This window comes from Staurois parvus, unplaced genomic scaffold (genome assembly GCF_062004578.1).
Source record: "Staurois parvus isolate SC_StPar_1 unplaced genomic scaffold, SC_StPar_1.0 ptg000682l, whole genome shotgun sequence".
NCBI lineage: Eukaryota > Metazoa > Chordata > Amphibia > Anura > Ranidae > Staurois > Staurois parvus.
The window spans coordinates 1,392,897-1,410,412 of record NW_028318478.1 but is presented as its reverse complement, the minus strand read 5'-3'; the positions used below and the strand labels follow the sequence as shown (position 1 = coordinate 1,410,412).

The 17,516-nt window shown below is 42.5% G+C and overlaps 2 protein-coding genes across 8 annotated transcripts in view; one reads left to right on the top strand and one right to left on the bottom strand.

The window, feature by feature from the left end:
* The window catches only part of PPCDC (phosphopantothenoylcysteine decarboxylase), a 418,450-nt gene that overhangs the window by 270,717 nt on the left and 130,217 nt on the right, over positions 1 to 17,516 (bottom strand). Inside the window, exon 1 of one of the 7 annotated variants that reach the window (XM_089652394.1) lies at positions 1,424 to 1,439. The exons of the other annotated variants lie outside the window; for them this stretch is intronic. The gene's annotated coding sequence lies outside the window, so the exon portion shown is untranslated. Of the gene's footprint in view, positions 1 to 1,423; positions 1,440 to 17,516 lie in introns of those variants that run through there. 7 annotated transcript variants of the gene reach the window in all.
* LOC149447519 (acrosin-like) lies at positions 8,394 to 15,614 on the top strand. Its single transcript, XM_089652354.1, has 5 exons — positions 8,394 to 8,481; positions 12,803 to 12,992; positions 13,378 to 13,643; positions 14,063 to 14,208; positions 15,603 to 15,614. The coding sequence occupies exons 1-5, from the start codon at positions 8,394 to 8,396 to the stop codon at positions 15,612 to 15,614; spliced, it is 702 nt and encodes a 233-aa protein (XP_089508480.1).

Genomic DNA, 17,516 nt, shown 5'->3' with positions numbered 1-17,516 from the left:
AATTTTCTTGAGAATTTTACTTTAGAGTTACAAAAAAAAAACATATAATATGAGGTCAAACCTAAACACTTCCAATTGTATCCAATTAGGCAGGTCTTTGCACTACATAGTTGAAGGTAAATATAAAGGAAATTGGGCAGAAATTGTAAGAAAATTGTATAGTGTATGGCCAGCCTAAGTTTCTCCAATAAAGAACTGTTTAAAAGTTGGTCAGCGTTAAAGCCAGACTCTGGGCTGCTTTTAAATGTACCCATGCTGCTTGATTCCCTCCCCCACATTTCATGGGCTAAATACAAATTATTACTTTATTCCTCACTCCCACAAGATTCCTCCTCTTTGTTGGACTGATCCTCTGAAGTGCTTTACCTGGCTACCCGGCCGGTCACAGCTTTCTGATGTCATAACACACTAAGCAGACCTAACAGTCCTGCATTGTATAGGAGGGGGGCGAGGGTCTGCTCACAATCCAGGATGTGTGGCAGAGGAGGAAACCACCGGCTGTCAGGGGAACAAGGCCCTTAGTCACCGGTCACACCGCTGCGACTTAAAATCATGCGATTTCAGGTGCGATTTCTGAAGACTGTATTGTAACTTCTTAAGATTTCCAACGATTTCTTGCTATTTGCGGTGCGATTTCCATTGTATTCTATGTATGTGAAATCACAACAAAACTGCAGAAAAAGTAATGCAGGAAATACTTTAAAAATCGCGCTGCAGCAAAACGCACATCTTAAGGCACGGACATTCACTAGTTGGGATTTCAGCTCACAAGTCGCACCGGTATGACCGGGCACTTAGACAGAAGGGATGAGTCCAGACACCAGTCCACACCTACCTGAGCTATCCTGCTGGAAAGTTGCAAAGTGAACAGCCAATCACAGGCAATGGAGGCATGCCCCGCCCCACACTGACTTGTATCCAAGGGATGAGGGGGTCTCTGATGCCTATGATTGGCTGTCTGCTTTGGCAGCTTCCTAGTGGGATAGCTCAAGCAGGTGAGGACTTGTGCGTTAGAGACAGTTGCTATGGGAACAAGTGTCCCCACTGGAAGATTTTCCCTCACATCCTGTTCTGGACACAATCAGCAAGAACAACCTGACAGGTGGTCTAACCCCACATCACTCTAAATCTAAATGTAACCACTTGCTGTCCGCCCTATAGCAGTTTTCCTACAAAGTGTTGTCTTTAGTTCCCCTTTACCATTTCTCTGCCTCACTGAAGACAAGTGTAATGATACGATCAGTGTTCTTCCTCTTCTACAGCCCAATCAGGAGGAAAGAAATAAGATCACATCCATCGATCATCACATTACCATCATCAGCCGCCCTCCTCTCTATGGCTCCATTCTGACCTGTACATAGAAACACAGCCGGCATGGACACTAGCCCGAGACTACAACTCCCAGAAGTCTGTATGCACTCACCGTGCAGCCAATGGACTGGCAGAGACTCGTATCCCAGCATCTCCCTGTAGTGCGCTCTAAATGTCCCAGCATGGATTTATTCCGCAAAGGATGCTGGGATTTGTAGTGCCGGGCAATACATAGGAGGGGAGGCTATGCCTCTAGTAGATGTGTTCCGCTCAGCTTTGTGTACACGGACTGTAATCCGCACCTCCCACACACACAGTCCTCCCATAGAGAACAATATGAACATCCTGGAGAGGATTGCACTGTGCTACAGTACACCAAGACTACCCACAATCCTCTGCACTGTTTACATACCTACTCCCCGCCCACTAAGCAATCGCCGATCTCTTCCTGCTCATGAATACATGTCCCCGCCCACCTCTTAAAGCACACGTGACCGGCCTTGCGGTCTCTCCTCAGTCTGTGAGCAGAGATCAGAGTCTGCGTAGTGACTTGTATATGGGGGGTTCAGACTCAGCTGCAAAGGGGTCCGGTGTCCTAATACACCGAGCTAGCACACATATGAAAGAACCGTGTCCATGGTTTTCATTCATGCAATGCATGTTTACAAGTGCTCGTTCACAGGGGCTCACACCTGTGGGGGGGACATGTTCTGCTTACATGGGATGCACAGGTGTTCCAGTCTTGTCTATAGGGATGCAGCCGGAGTACGGATACAGCTGCTGCTTCCACTCTGACATCCATGTGGGTGCAGGTGCGTGGCCCCGAACTCACACTGTGTCCAGGGGCCCACGTGGATGTCAGATTGGGAGCAGCAGCTGTATCCCCGATGACATGAATGAGACTGCCTGCATACAGAAGAATGGAACACCTGTGCCTCCCATGAGGCCAAAACATGGTCCTCACACGGGGTACACTAGAAAGTATAGTCCGCCTTTACCAAAACACTGCCTGTGCAGATAAGGGGTGTCTGTAGATAAAAACAAACTGCAGCTCTGACTAAAACTGAATAAGGCCCTTGTTATAGGTGTAGGCCATTTACATACCTCATGAAGCCTGACTGGAAACCTCCCAGGACATTGCTATCAGCAAATACATCATCCAGCACCGCTTTACGTGTCTCGTCACAAACCACTTGACTTCCTCAGGGTTGGTCCTACACTTGTTGTCACAAACCACATGACTTCCTCGGACTAGTCCTACACGTGTTGTCACAAACCACGTGACTTCCTCAGGGCATAGCGGGTGACATATTTGCCAGAAACCAGAAGTGACACAAAAGACGGTCCCCGATGCCTGTGTGCCAATAGTTTCATGCCGTTTTTAAACTGCTACATTGTAAGTGAAATACATTTTAAATAAAAATGAGGATTTCAAATATACTACACTGTGAAGAGTTCCTGGGTCTCCGGAGCTTCTGAGCCTTAAAGGGCCACACACATTGAAAAAAGGTGTACCACTGCAATCATCTTTAGTTAGTTATACAAGAGTGGAGGGGTTTGGATTTACCATCAATGTATTCGAGTGTGATTGACCCCACAGAGGAAGAGGAAGAGTTTATGACCTGATGGTGCAGCAGGTCCATGATTTGAGGTGAAAGCAATATAAGCAAGGTGGTGGGGCCCTGCTATGAACATGGTGGAATTTGAATGCATTGACAGCACAAAGGGGATATACACAACATGCTGAGAATTTGGCAAAAAAGAAGCCGTAATAACGAAACAATTTACACACAGACTTTTCATTTGGTCCTATTATTTATTTGAAGATTGACATTTATAGTGTGATGCACATGATTTCATTTATTTATTATGTTGTTTGCACATATATGTATTTTTCTCAGGCTATATTAATGAGATGACATAGTAAGGCATTTGCGCACCATCATTTATTTATTTATTTATTTTTTGTAGTATTGATTTTGTGGGAACACAAGAAGGTGGTAGCAGCAGCCTAACACAGAATATATTGATTCAATCACAACAGATAGTGCGGGAGTCACCAACATTAATATTCAGTTTTAATCAGAGCTGCACAGATTTTTACCTATGGATGCCCCGTATCTGCATTGGCAGTTCTTTGGTAAAGGTGGACTAACCCATTAAAGTGGTACTAAACCCAGGACCCTGCATTTACTGTATCTGGTCTCCCACAGTACACAACATGGAAATGCAATTATTTTAGTAAATATAACCTGCTAAATACTTTTTCTCATCAGCAGTTACAGCAGTCTTGTGACTTTATCAGTGTCCAATAGAACGGTGGCTACAGCGTGTAGGAGCAGTTTTCATTCTCCCCTGATTGTCCTATGAGGCTGTAGGACCCCTGACCTTCTGGACAGTGCTGATTGGCCCTGTGCTGATCACATGCACTCTTCCAAGAAAAGAAAAAAACTGCTGTTACTGTTGTGGGTTTAGTAACATTTTAAAGAACAATTAAAAGGTATGGATGCACCAATATCGTTTTTCTATTGGCGAGTACGAGTACCGATACTTTCGGTCAAGTACTCGCCGTTACAGAGTACCAATACTTTGCAGTGTGATTTGCATTAATGGATGCAAATTGCACTGCAAAGAATAGCATGCGATTTGAACAGGAAGGCGATTCCTGTCCAAATCACATGTGGTTTCCCCACTGCTCCTAAGTGAACCTGATGCTTGTCATGGCCCGAGTTCACACAGAAGCAGTGCGGGAAAGTTCCCTGCAGGCATCCCATGCTGAGTGTCAGAGGTAGGAGAGGAGGGCAAGAGATGGGGATTTGAATTCTCTGCCACTTTTTTTGCTCTCCTTACAGCGATGATAGTTCGGGCTAGACGGCATCTGATTGGGGGATTTCAAATCCCTGCCGCTTTCTCTCCTCTCCTACCACTGACACTCAGCATGGGATGCCTGCAGGGAGGTTTCCCGCACTGCTCCTGTGTGAACTCGGGCTATGACAAGCCTGGGGTCACACTGGAACAGTGGGGAAACCGCATGCGATTGGGACAGGTCCATTAACGCAAATCGGACTGCAAAGTATCAGTTAAGGTATCGGTAGTATTTTCACGAGTACTCATGTAAATACTTGGTATCGGCACCAATACCGGTATCAGTGCATCCCTAACTAAAGGAAAATCGTTTTTTAAATTTTGGATGGAGCAGAGAGGAATTAGGACACCTGTTAGTTTTTTTATTGCTGTCTGTGTCCCCATCAGGGAGACTGACCCTTTCTATGTCTGGTTTACCATTATCATTGAAAGTAAAAAAAAATTCCAAATTTTGCAGTGTCCCCCGAAAAGTAATAGAGAGAGAGGGGTATGATACAAGGGGTGCCATCATCCCTGAAAGATACAGTGAAAAGGTCCTCTTATTGGTGGGACTTTAACGGCACAGTTTTATCAAATAGTAAACTTGACAATTCAATAGTTTAAAAAATATGTGATTTTTATTTTTGAAATCTTAAAACAGACATTTAAGTTACAATACAAAGTAAGTCTGTTTTAAGATTTCAAAAATAAAAATCACATTTTTTAAACTATTAAATTGTCACGTTTACCATTTGATAAAGCTGTGCCGTTAAAGTTCCACCAATAAGAGGACCTTTTCCCCAAAAAGTAATAGAGGCGAAATCCAACAATGGGCATACTAGCTCTGGTGACCAAGGGGGTGCAAGAATATGCTTCATTTGCAGGGACTTCCTGTGTTGGCTATAGGACAGGAAGTGAACGTAAATCTACCTGATAAGACACAGATTGCCAAAAAATCCAGCCAGGGGTTATGTATTCACCTTACTCTATCCAAAAAAAGGTTTTTCCTACAGTTATACTGTAAGTGTGCCTCATTCACAGGGGACACCTATCCATATAGCCATGTGGAGGGCCAACTTTACCTGTAAAAACAGCCAGCTGCATGGCTCTCCAAGCGCAACCCACACATGTACACTCCAGGATGCACTCGGAGATCCATGCAGCCGGCCACCTGTCATTGATTGAAATGTATCATTCTATATGTACTTACACTATATTGCCAAAAGTATTGGGACATCCCTCCAAATCATTGGATTCAGATGTTCCAATCACCTCCATGGCCACAGGTGTATAAAATCAAGCACCTAGGCATGCAGACTGCTTCTACAAACATTTGTGAAAGAATGGGTCGCTCTCAGGAGTTCAGTGAATTCTAGCGTGGTACCGTGATAGGTTGTCAATTGTACAATAAGTCCATCCGTGAAATTTCCTTGCTACTAAATATTCCACGGTCAACTGTTAGTGGTAATATAACAAAGTGGAAGCGACTGGGAACAGCAACTCAGCCACGAAGTGGTAAGCCACGTAAAATGACAGAGTGGGCTGATGCACACAGTGTGCAGAAGTCGCCAACTGTCTGCAGAGTCAATAGCTAAAGATCTCCAAATTTCGTGTGGCCTTCAGATTAGCACAACAACAGTGCGGAGAGAGCTTCATGGAATGGGTTTCCACGGCCGGACAGCTGCATCCAAGCCTTACATCACCAAGAGCAATGAAAAGCATCGGACGCAGTGGTGTAAAGCGAGCCGCCATTGAACTCTAGAGCATTGGAGACATGTTCTGTGCAGTGACGAATCACGCTCTTCTCTCTGGCAATCCGATGGACGAGTCTGGGTTTGACACTTGCCATAACAGTACTTGCCTGACTGCATTGTGCCAAATTTAGAGTTTGGTAGAGGGGGGATTATGGTGTGGGGTTGTTTTTCAGGGGTTGGGCTTGGCCCCTTAGTTCCAGTGAAGGGAACTCTTAAGGTGTCAGCATACCAAGACATTTTGGACAATTTTATGCTCACAACTTTGTGGGAACAGTTTGGGGATGGCCCCTTCCTGTTTTTTTCTTGTAATTGCAGACCACCAATAAAAAAAGCCTAAAAATATAAAGTGAGTCTCAGGGTATAGCTTTCTTTTTTAAAAATATGAAGCTTTTAATATAAACATGCCACAAACCTGGGCTATACTTTGATATACTTAGATATACGCAAGCTCTATAAATACTGATATAAGGATTTAAAAATAAATGAGCACATTGGGAATTACTGAAGCCAGAGGCAGCTTTGTAACTTTCATTTTCAGAAGAAGATCAGCAAATGATTGAGAGGGTGAAGTAACCAGACTTTGCAGAGCCTCTATTCCACATCTTCACATCTTTCTCAGTAAAGACTTGTTTCAACCGCCTTTTAGAGTGAGCAATCACCCTTTAAAGGATAAGTTCATCCTTTGAAAAAATAAATGCACATTTTTTTGAAGGTAACAAAAAAAATGTGCATTTTGTTTTTTAAGGAGTCTGCAGAGCACTGCACACGTGATCAGCAGATCACAGGTGCAATCTAAGGCTCCTGCGGACTGTCAGGTTAGCTGTCTGTCTGTACCTCCTACAGGAAGACAATTACCTGAGAGCAGGAAGATCAATGGACTATGAGACGCTCACCATCGCCCTTAAAGTTCATTGACAACTACAAAATGTCAACCGCAATGGCTGACGGTACTTGTAGGCATTCATTCATAGGAAACTGTGAATGAATGACACAGCCATGTGGGTGAAGCACAGCATGGACGCACTATTTTAAAATTAAGACAGCAGGTGTGGGAAGAGGATCCCCCACCCACTGTCACAGGGAGGGGGATCGAGGGGAGAAAGGCTGCAGATGCTGAAATATGTTACCCCTAAAATGGGTGGAACATTTAAAATGTTCCAATGGTGAACATATCCTTTAACCATTAGCCGCCCGGCCTATAGCCGTTGGGTGGCCCGCAAAAGTGCTGCAGATTTCTGGGGTATACGCCATTTGGCATCCTCCCGCACATGCGTAGTTCGCGCGGTTGTAGAGCAGCGCAGCGGCGCGATCTGTCACCGGTCGTGTACCTCGGACACGGCCGATGACAGATCTGAGTACCGGCCCCAGTTGCCAGTACCATGTGACCTGCTGTGACCAATTACAGCAGGTCACATGACAGTTGTATACAATGGATGGCTTCATTCATGCCATCCATTGTATACTAGTGCCTAGCTGTGAATGGTCACAGCAGGTCACATGCACATGTCATGTGATTAGCTGTGGCCAAATCACAGCTAAGCACAAAAAAAAAAAAAAAAAAAACCTGAATGAATCGATGTCATTCAGGTAAATGCTTGCTTATAGCAAAGTAATTCTTTGCTAAAAGCAAATTTGTGTAAAAAAAAAAAAAAAAAAAATACTGATCACTTCCCCAAAGTAGTACAATGTTACTATAGTAACATTGTATGTATTGTATAGTAACATGTATAGTTTTTTTTTTGTTAATTTAGCAAAAAATAAAAACCCCAGCGGTGATTAAATACCACCAAAAGAAAGCTCTAGTTGTGTGAAGAAAATGATAAAATTTTAGTTTGGGTACAATGTTGTATGACCGCGCAATTGTCATTCAAAGTGTGAGAGCGCTGAAACGTGAAAACTGGCCTGGGCAGAAAGGTGTAAAATTGCCCGGTATTGAAATGGTTAATTAGACCTCACTTGAAAATCAAATGAACGTTCCAAAATTGAACATATTTGAGTGAAATTATTATGGCATATGGCCAGCTTTCATCTACTCAAAGTGCAGAATGACAACAATAAAACAACATTGTTATTGAATTACATAATACGTTGGCTAAATGAATCAATACTGTACATGACAAGCCATAGATATAATAAATATATATATAAACATATATTTACATTCATAAAAATGAATTCAGTAAAAAAAAATAAAAATCATCATAATAATATCTTAATCATGTGAACATTATACACAGTCCATATAATAGACAGCAATGGTCAAGGTTTTGTAACTGATAATATACGAGGGGCATTTCAGGCAAACCGGAACTTTTAATCTTACAGATATATAAAGGGGTGCTAGCATGGTGGTACTACACGCAGTAGTAAGTGGAAAGTGTGTCCTACTACTGATAGGCGGCACAAATGTCACGGCCAGCCCCGAGACCGTTAATCAAGATTGCAGACAACAGTGTTAGTGTGTGCATGGAAAAGTGTGTTATGATGAAGTTTCTTGTGAAGGAAGGTGCAAAACCCGCAGATATCTACAGAAGACTTCAAGCACAGTACGGTGATAAGACGCTCAGCCTCAGTAAGACACTTGAAAGGTGTAAACATTTCAAAGATGGCTACATGTCCATCAGTGACGATCCTGGCTGTGGTGGTTCCAAGCCCACAGCAGTCATTCCTGTGAACAATCAGCGCTTGGAACACCTGATCCTGGATAACTGACACATAACCGTGAAATTGCACAAAAGACAAAACTTTCTGTGAGTAGGGTGAACACAATCATTCAGGAATGTCCTAGGATGGTTCAGGCGTACTGACAAATCTTGCTTTCCAGGCATTAGATGAACGCTGGGATAAGTGTATAAATGTAGCAGGGGAGTATGTTAAAAAAGAAACGCAGTTTCCGCTCCTTGAAATGTTTTCTTTTATCATATAAACTCAAAAGTCCCAGTTTGACTTGAACTCTCCTCCTATAAAGGTTTTCCCATCATATTCCCAACTGCATTTAGTGGGTGACATCTAGTGGTAGACCTGGACCATTGCAGTCTATTTAATGAATAGTGTCTTTTATATATATTGTTTCTTTCAGTATGATTATTATGAGCTCATTTACTCAGTTCATTTATTTGTTTTTATTTAGTTTGTTATATTGATTAATTTGTATTCAAAATATACTCATTTATATAGGTGTAAATAAATTAATATGGGTAGTACAATTGTCACCAACATACTTGTGAGAACCTGATGTGAGTCAACATTTGTAGAACTTTGCAGAATTTTTAAAACTTCAGGATTCAGGATTACTATTTAACGGAGCCGAAGAAAGCCAATCCAAGTCTTCGTTCAGCTCTGTGACTCCCAATGAATGGGAGGTCCTGTTAAATCGGCGGAAGGCGGGGGGGGGAGGGGAGGTTGGGGGAGTCTCCACCTGCTGCTGGTATTAACGATCAAGAGGTCTGTTAGCGCTCTGATTGCTATTACAAGAAAGCCAACTGTTGGCTCTAAATAATGATACTGGGATGATGCCTCATCCCAGTACAACCACGAAGGTACAACCACTGAGTATGTGACTGGTCGACAAGTGGCTAATGTAATTAAAAAATTAAATGTCATTTTAGTGAGAAAAACAAATGAAAGCCTAATTACAGCTGACACTTTTGAAGCAGTTACAGCAACAGGCTTTTTGTTTTTGGAAAAACAGGACAACTGTAGATTTCCCTCCCTTGAGTTCTGTCCATGTGGTCTTAAATCTCAATTCAGCATTTTTCACTCTGCGACATTGCTCTGAGCTGTTCAGCCTTCCCTATGAAAATGTTCGTTTCATACTGCACATGCCCACCACAGCCTCATTCATTCCAGTAGGATTTCTGTAGTCATGGTGGCCACATATGATCACTCAGAGTATGGCTTTCCCATAGCAATAAATGGGGCTGCGTTGGGAATGCGCGGTATGAAGAGACCTTTTTTTTTTTTAGAGGAAAGACTGTGTGGTTAGAAGTAGGGCCATACAGTACAGATCACGGCTACAGGGCCAAACGTAAGTAGATGGTCATGCAGGCAGCAAATATGGACTGTGGGGGGGCGGGGAGGTGACAAAAAAAAAAATCCCAATGCATCACTGTTTTTTTTCACAGAACTTTATTAAAATGTCACAGAATTATGTTCACTGCCACACCATTGCAAGACAGTGGTTCACATCGCAATCTGCTGCCCTGAAAGAAAATATTGCATTTTGCCTTGTCTCTGCTGTAAAGCTGTGATGGAAATAATACATCTGGTGTCATCATGTCCTAAGCCATATGAAAAAACGGGCTATTTTTAAACACACCCAACATTGTTATACAATTTCTCCCGAAACGGTAACGTTTGCTGAACAACTTGAATGGTTATTGGAAGCAGAAAATACAATATTTTGCAGGTAATAGGAAATACTCCCAGACCAAATCTTTATCGCAATCTACTTCTTCCCAACAAATGTAACATTTAAGCGATACCACAAAATACTGAGCAGCTTACATGGAGTCCATTATATTTCAGAACATTCATAACTGTGGATATTTATGTAAAAGCTGACAGAATGACAGTTTGTGAAAGCACCGTGCATCATAAACAACTGCCATTTATATTAAAGAGAACACACTGGGGTGCATTTACTAAAACCAAAGCAGCCAGAAATCAATCAGCTTCTATTTTTAGCTTGTTCAGTTACACTTTAAAAATAAAAAAAAAAGCTAGAAGCCGATTGGTGGCCATGCACAGTTGCCCTGGATTCTGGCTGCTCAACTAACTCTCCCGATTAAAGGTTTAAGTCACGAAGCTCTACGGAGGGATATTTATTTTTGGCCATGTGGCTGTAATTTTCTCACTGTGCTGTTGCCCTGGCAACTAAGGTGACTTACTTAGCTGCCACACCTGGAGAGGCTCATAACTGCAGAGAGCAGCATAGAGTAAGGATGGCCCGTGTGTGTGTCCTACTTCTTCTGCTTCTATTTGCTTCATTTGTTGACAGATCGCGTTCCTACCACCACGCAGACAGTAAGTTATCCTAAGGATCCAATAGATTTTTTCTCTATTTAAATTATTTATTGTATTTTTCAGTTTTAGGGGTTACATTGTTAGTGAGGGGGGGGGCAGAGGAGTGCTCTAATGTGCAAATATACTTAGCATAACTGACCAATGTAACACACATACATAAATATATATATATTTTTTTTTCATATCGATATCAAATCGTATAGCACTCTCACCAATGTATTAAATCACATATTACAGCATTAGTAATCTTAGCGGCATATTAAGGCTTCATGCACACGGGTTTATTGTAAAAGCTGTTTAGGGTCAATGTACAGTAGGCTTAACAATAGGAGCTTCTACAGGAGTTTTACATGTTTTCTCCTGCCTATAGAAACAGCTCCATGTTATTCCATATGTCCATGAACATTAGGGGGTTTAGAGGCATATTTCTAGAGGAGTGTTTAGAAGCAGGAAAAGAAACCCTTCATAAACAAAAAAACGTTCATGAACGCGTATAAATGCGGTGTTTAGAAGCATTCTGCATTTTGAAATGTACACTGAAAAATAAGCAGAGGTGAATGTTTTGGGGGAAAAAAACGCTTAAAAAGCAAATGCACATAAACTCTCCTAAACTCTTGTGCAATACGAGCCATTATGAGCATTTTATGCTGCTCTTTCTGCCAGAGGTTCCGGCATTTTTCTGCTCCTAGTGTGCATGGATCCTAAAAGAGAAGAGCGGGAAATGAGAATAACAAACCTACATACTCATCTAGCTGGTTGCAGCATCAATCCAATTCTGCATCTGTCTCCTGCCGGCTCTACACCAAGAACTGAGTCATCAAACATCGCTGATCCCTCAGTTCTCTGGTCTGTTCTAAGCACAGAGCAGTGATGGTCAGTGGAGCGCCAGGCTATGGAGGGCATGGAAGCGGCTGGCTCAGGCTCTCAGGAGCACACTGAGAGGCTGAGCCAGCTGCTGATCGGCATCTGGATGGATCCCAACATTATTGTTGGGATCCCTGCAGAGCCTGGAGTGGCTCCGTAACGTCAACAGACAGCAGACTTTAGCCTAATGACGGCTGAATCTGGGTCACAGGAGTGCAGAACTAAGCGCACTTCTGTGACCCATAGGAGGATTATGGACAAAAAAGCTTTGGCTATACTGCTCCTTTAAACTGTACCCATACTAAAATTAAAAGTAAGTAGTAAAATGCTAATAGGATTTATTTGCACTTAGTGCCTAGTTAATCAGGCCATCATTGTCTTGATAACTCAAATCATATATACAGTATATAGTAAGGGGACATTATGCATCAATGTGACAGACTACATGAACTGGGATTACAGACTTAGATAGATGGATCTCACAAACACATATATTCAAGAAGGTTTGCCCATATAGATATATGTTGGGCAGGGGCCCAGCTCTCTAGCTTGTTGAAAGCACACAGCCTTTTTAACCCTAGTTGCAGTACAATAGTATTAAAAAAAATAAAAAAGCCCCCCTCATCTGTTACTACTGAGTGCATTACAAGAAAAGGAGTATTCAATCAGGCTTTAGTACAATTGCTGTTTTGGGGGCTGAAACTAACATTACCAGTTCTGCATTCACTGTAAAAAGCTGTGGAATTTGTTAGCACTGTTGAAATAAATACAAATCCACAAGATCAGTGCATATCTTAAGTCAAATTCCTCCCTTTCATATTTAGAAATAGCAAAATTAATAAGAAAATGTTAGTCGGTATTTAAATAGTTGGACATAATTTGTTCCAGGTTAATAAGTTAAAAATAAAACTTTGTATATTTAATATCTATATATTTTATTGATGTGCATTGTATTCAATCAGTGAAAAGTCTATATGATTTATGTCTTTCTTCTTTTATTTTAGGTTGTGGTACACGCAATATTAGATCGTATGCTTCACGGATTGTAGGAGGAGTTATTGCCCGGAAAGGTTCCTGGCCATGGATGGTCAGCATACAGAGTCCGGATTTAAATGGATATAGCCACTTTTGTGGAGGAACCCTAATAAAAGACCAATGGGTGTTGACTGCTGCACACTGCTTTGGTGATTTAAGGTAAGGTTATCTCTTCTGGTCCTCTTCTCAATAATTCTCAATAATCAGATGGAGCACCAGTTCGATGCTGCATCTGTCCCTCGTCGGCTCGAAGACTGAGCAAACAGTGATGATCGCTCAGTTCTCAGTGCTCCGTGAGCTGGTGACTCTCTGTCTCCGCTCTTTGCTCTGCCACCACCTATCCACCCCCCCCCCCCCACACACCCCCACGAGGGGGAGGGAGCGGCTGGGGCTACCAGTAATTTGCTGAGAGGCTGAGCCCAAAAAATATATATATCGTATTCATCTCTAGACATATAGCAGTCTGTTAAGCGTGTTAGAATGTTTGTGCTTGTGCTGCCACCTTCTTGCAGTCCTTTTTAACATTTTTTTTTTTACTTTACAGCTCTGTGGCAAAATGGAGAATTGTGATAGGAGCTAACAAACTATCACAACTTGACAAGGAAGTGCAGATAAGATCTGTCAAGGCTTATATTCTGCACAAAAGATACGACAGCAAATTAAAGATCAATGATATTGCCCTCATACAGCTCAACTCGCCAGTAGTGTACAATGACTTCGTTCAGCCAGCATGTTTACCCAGCAGCACCATGGACATCTACAGCATGAGCACATGCTACATAAGTGGCTGGGGACATTTGTCTGAGAATGGTAAGTTTCGTCTGCAGTCCTAAACTTCTTAATGAACTTGTCCTGGTATTATCCTTGCAAAACATAACAATGTAAAAGAAGGCACCAAGAAGAGCCATTTTGGGGTCCTACATTTCCTCTCAAGTGCAAATCAGTATTTCCACTCCATCTCTAAAAAGCACAAGGGTACTGAAAGATGATGGAGTGGGGGTGAGTGCCTGCTAAAGCTACAGATTTGGAGCTGATCACTGCCAGTTGGTGGACACCAAGGAGAACACTGGGGGGAAAAAAAACTACATATAGCCACTTCCTGGTGTCTGTTTTTTGTTATGCTGGCATTACAAGGCTTATATCATGTCCATTATAGTACTTCTCATATCTCACATATGGCTGTATAGTTTGCATATTTAATTAATTTTCATTATCTTTCTTTTTTACAGGTGCCGCAACAGCGGATTTTCTGCGGGAAGCCAAAGTGAACTTGATTGACCTTCAAACCTGTAACAGCCCAGGCTGGTACAATGGCCGCATCCATGCACAAAACCTGTGCGCTGGATATCAAAGAGGTGGAGTGGACTCTTGCCAAGTAAGTTTCAAAAGATTACATCCATTTTTTCAAACAATTAACAATGCTTGTCTTGTACATGGGGACATTATATACATTCATCCTATTTTCAGTATTCGTATATACTGTATGAAAGCATATCGTCTCCTTGCGATATATAGATTTTAATAAGAAATAGCAGCTTATAGATGCAAAAAAGGCTATGTTAAAATAGCACAAAGTGATTAACCTATTCCTGCCGGTGGTACGCATATAATCAGGCCTCTCGGCAGCTGGGCCTTAACACCAAGAGGCTGCATATATCCGTACCAGAATGTTAATAGAGCTGTGCCGAGAGTGCCCGTCCTGAGCGCTCCCAGCAGAGTTACTGGTGGCTAATGGAAAGCTCCCAGTCTTTACTTGTGATCGGAAGCTTTCCAATCATGTAACCGCTATGACAGCCAATTATGGCGGTCACTTGATCAGAATCCCCGCCCCCTGGTATCAGAAACCTCTTAAAGAGCCGGGAGGCGCCTGCGTTGAGGGGTTAAAGTGGAAGTAAACGCTATTCTTTAACTTGTACCTACAGGTAAGCTTATTATCAAGCTTTGCCTATAGGTACAATGAATATCTCCTAAACGTATACCATTTAGGAGATATTCACATCAGCATTAGCCAATAACTTCACCTGCCCATTCAGACTGACGCTCTGCATTCAGGGCATACAGTGTGCGCAGGAATGATGTCATTGTGGCCCAGGCCATTCATACAGCCAGAGGGCTCTGTGTGCAGGTAAGTCTGTCATAGTGTGCTAGTATGCGGTGCATACTAGTACTTTATGACTTAAACCTGCAGGGGGGCCGGATTACTACCACTTTTAGGCCTTGTTCACACCATGTGTGTAGAAAAACTGATGGAAACTGACAGTCAGATTTCACTTGCAGAGACATCAGTTTACATCAGTTTTCAAGTGCGTTTCAATTAGTTTTATACATGTTGCAGATTCCTGTGCAGAAAAAATCTGCACGTGATACTAGTGTTGTGGTGTGAACAGTGCACATGGAGAACAATTGATTTAGTTGTACCCTTGCAGAATGCATGCAGAAAAATTGACGTCTCTGTACCATGGTATGATCTAGCCCTAAAGGAAACATGTCATGGGAAAAGGATATAGACGTCCATTGTTGCCCTTTCCTGAAAATGCTACTACTTTAATGCTAATTCACAGGCTTTGATGCCTCCTGAGTCACTGACATGAAATCATCATAGAGATGAGCAATTCTAACTTTTTTCAATTTTAAATTGCTGTATGCTTATGGAGCTGTGACTCCGCAATTGAAACCAGATACATCCAGGGAACTAGCATTTTCACAAGAACTTTGCTCATAGCGCCACTTATATTTCCAAAGTTAGCTACTTTTTCTATTGTTCTTCAGTTATTCGTTTGACCACGAAAGACTTTTTAAAGGGACCCTTTCACCACTCAATGCATGAGATAAACACGCCAAAGTAAATTAACTAACAGAAATACTCAGGCTACTTTTGTTGCCCCCTCCTTGCCCCCACTGTGCTGCAAATAGAACTTTTCTCTTTATTCCTCACTGACATTTCTGGCAGGCTCTATGTCCAGCAGGCTTGCGGCTGCTCTACCTCTCCCGCACTGATGTCAGCTAAAGTCATGGCAGCAGCCAGGGGAAACCTCACGCCATGTGCTCCCACAGTCTTTGCAGTATCTTGGATGCCTGGCCGGGGAAAAAAGTCCGGGAGTATTCTCTAGGATGGGGAACCAGGGGCAAAAGAAGCAAAATAACAAGCACATTTACTCGAGTTCTCCTCAAAAGACATTATGGGGTCTCTTATCACATTCTGGTACTTATTATTCTTTTGTAAATATTAGACTAACATTCTTTTTATCTTTGATTCCATTACAGGGAGACAGCGGAGGACCACTCATGTGTTTGGATAAAACAACTTCAAAGTACTTTGTGGCAGGTGTCACAAGCTGGGGTTCTGGTTGTGCCCGCAAACAACGTCCAGGTATCTATGCCAGTACCCAGCATTTTCTGAAGTGGATTTCTGCTAAATTGAGTAGCTGCACTCAGCAGAAAAAACAGCCAACTTTTACAGCCACTTCCAATACATTTCCTTCAGGATCTGAACGTAAATTAGATAACATGCCTTCATCTCAATCTCAAGTTTTCACAGCAAGGCAATCTATGGCGGACAATCCTTACGTGAGGAAGATCCTGAAGAGGTTCAAACCTGCAGAGTAAACCATGGAAGGGCCATGATGAGCACAAGCCCTGTAAGTTAACCTTTACAAATAAAAAAATAAATGCACATATTTTTGCAGGTCAAAAAATGTGCATTTAATATTTCTTTAAACATAAGCCTGCAAAGTTTTGCATCCCCGATCAGTGGATCCCTGGTGCAATTTCAGGCTCCAACACATTCTACCCTCTGTATGGGCTGTCAATTTGCAGCCTGGAGGGAATGTGAATGGACTATGAACATGCTGCTCATCATGCTCGCAGCCCATTCAAACTACAAATCCGTCTGCCGTGGTGGAAGATAGAACTTGTAGTTTCTTTATTCACAGATTCCTGTGAATGAATGATGCGGTTGTGCAGGCACAGCTGCACGATTTTAAAAATGTGACAGCAAATGTGGGAGAGGAATCTCCGCACGCTGTTTTGGGGTGAGGGGGGGGGGGGGGGGGTGAGTTGCTAAACATGTTACACCATCAATATGGGTATAAAACGTAACAAGTTTAGAAGGGGAAATTAAGCAGTCCATAGATGACGCAAAAGAAAAAAAAAAATTTGTTTGCTTCCCCATTACTAAAGTCAGTGTTGATGGGGGGGAATTCCTCTCACAGCACTACAGTATTCTGCTGGCGGGGAGGTTGCGGGGAACCATCTCAGCCAGCAGAGCAGGATGATTACTGCTCATAGCTACAGCCATAGGCAATAAATAATCCAATGTAGAAATTCTGTCAGGCTGGTTGTACCCAAGTTGACCCATCAATTGACTGGGTGCAATCAGCCTGTCCATGCATGGATGGAATCTTGAATCACAATTCATGTATGGCTTGTTTTAGTCTTTCAAGAAGTAGCTGACAAATCAGTGTTGATGGGGGGAAATCCTCTCACAGCACTACTGTATTCTGCTGGCAGAGGGTTTGCGGGGAACCTTCTCAGCCAGCAGAGCAGGATGATCACTGCTCATATTTATAGCCATAGGCAATAATCCAATGTAGAAATTCTGTCAGGCTGGTTGTACCCAAGTTCATCCATCAATTGACTGGGTGCAATCAGCCTGTCCATGCATGGATGGAATCTTGAATCCCA

What these genes read in the sequence shown, in the direction of transcription:
- LOC149447519 (XM_089652354.1), top strand. Translation starts at nt 8,394, where the DNA reads ATGAAGTTTCTTGTGAAGGAAGGTGCAAAACCCGCAGATATCTACAGA. An exon ending in TGATAAGACGCTCAGCCTCA is followed by an intron (nt 8,482 to 12,802) that starts GTAAGACACTTG and finishes CTTTTATTTTAG; the next exon opens with GTTGTGGTACACGCAATATT. An exon ending in CACTGCTTTGGTGATTTAAG is followed by an intron (nt 12,993 to 13,377) that starts GTAAGGTTATCT and finishes TTTACTTTACAG; the next exon opens with CTCTGTGGCAAAATGGAGAA.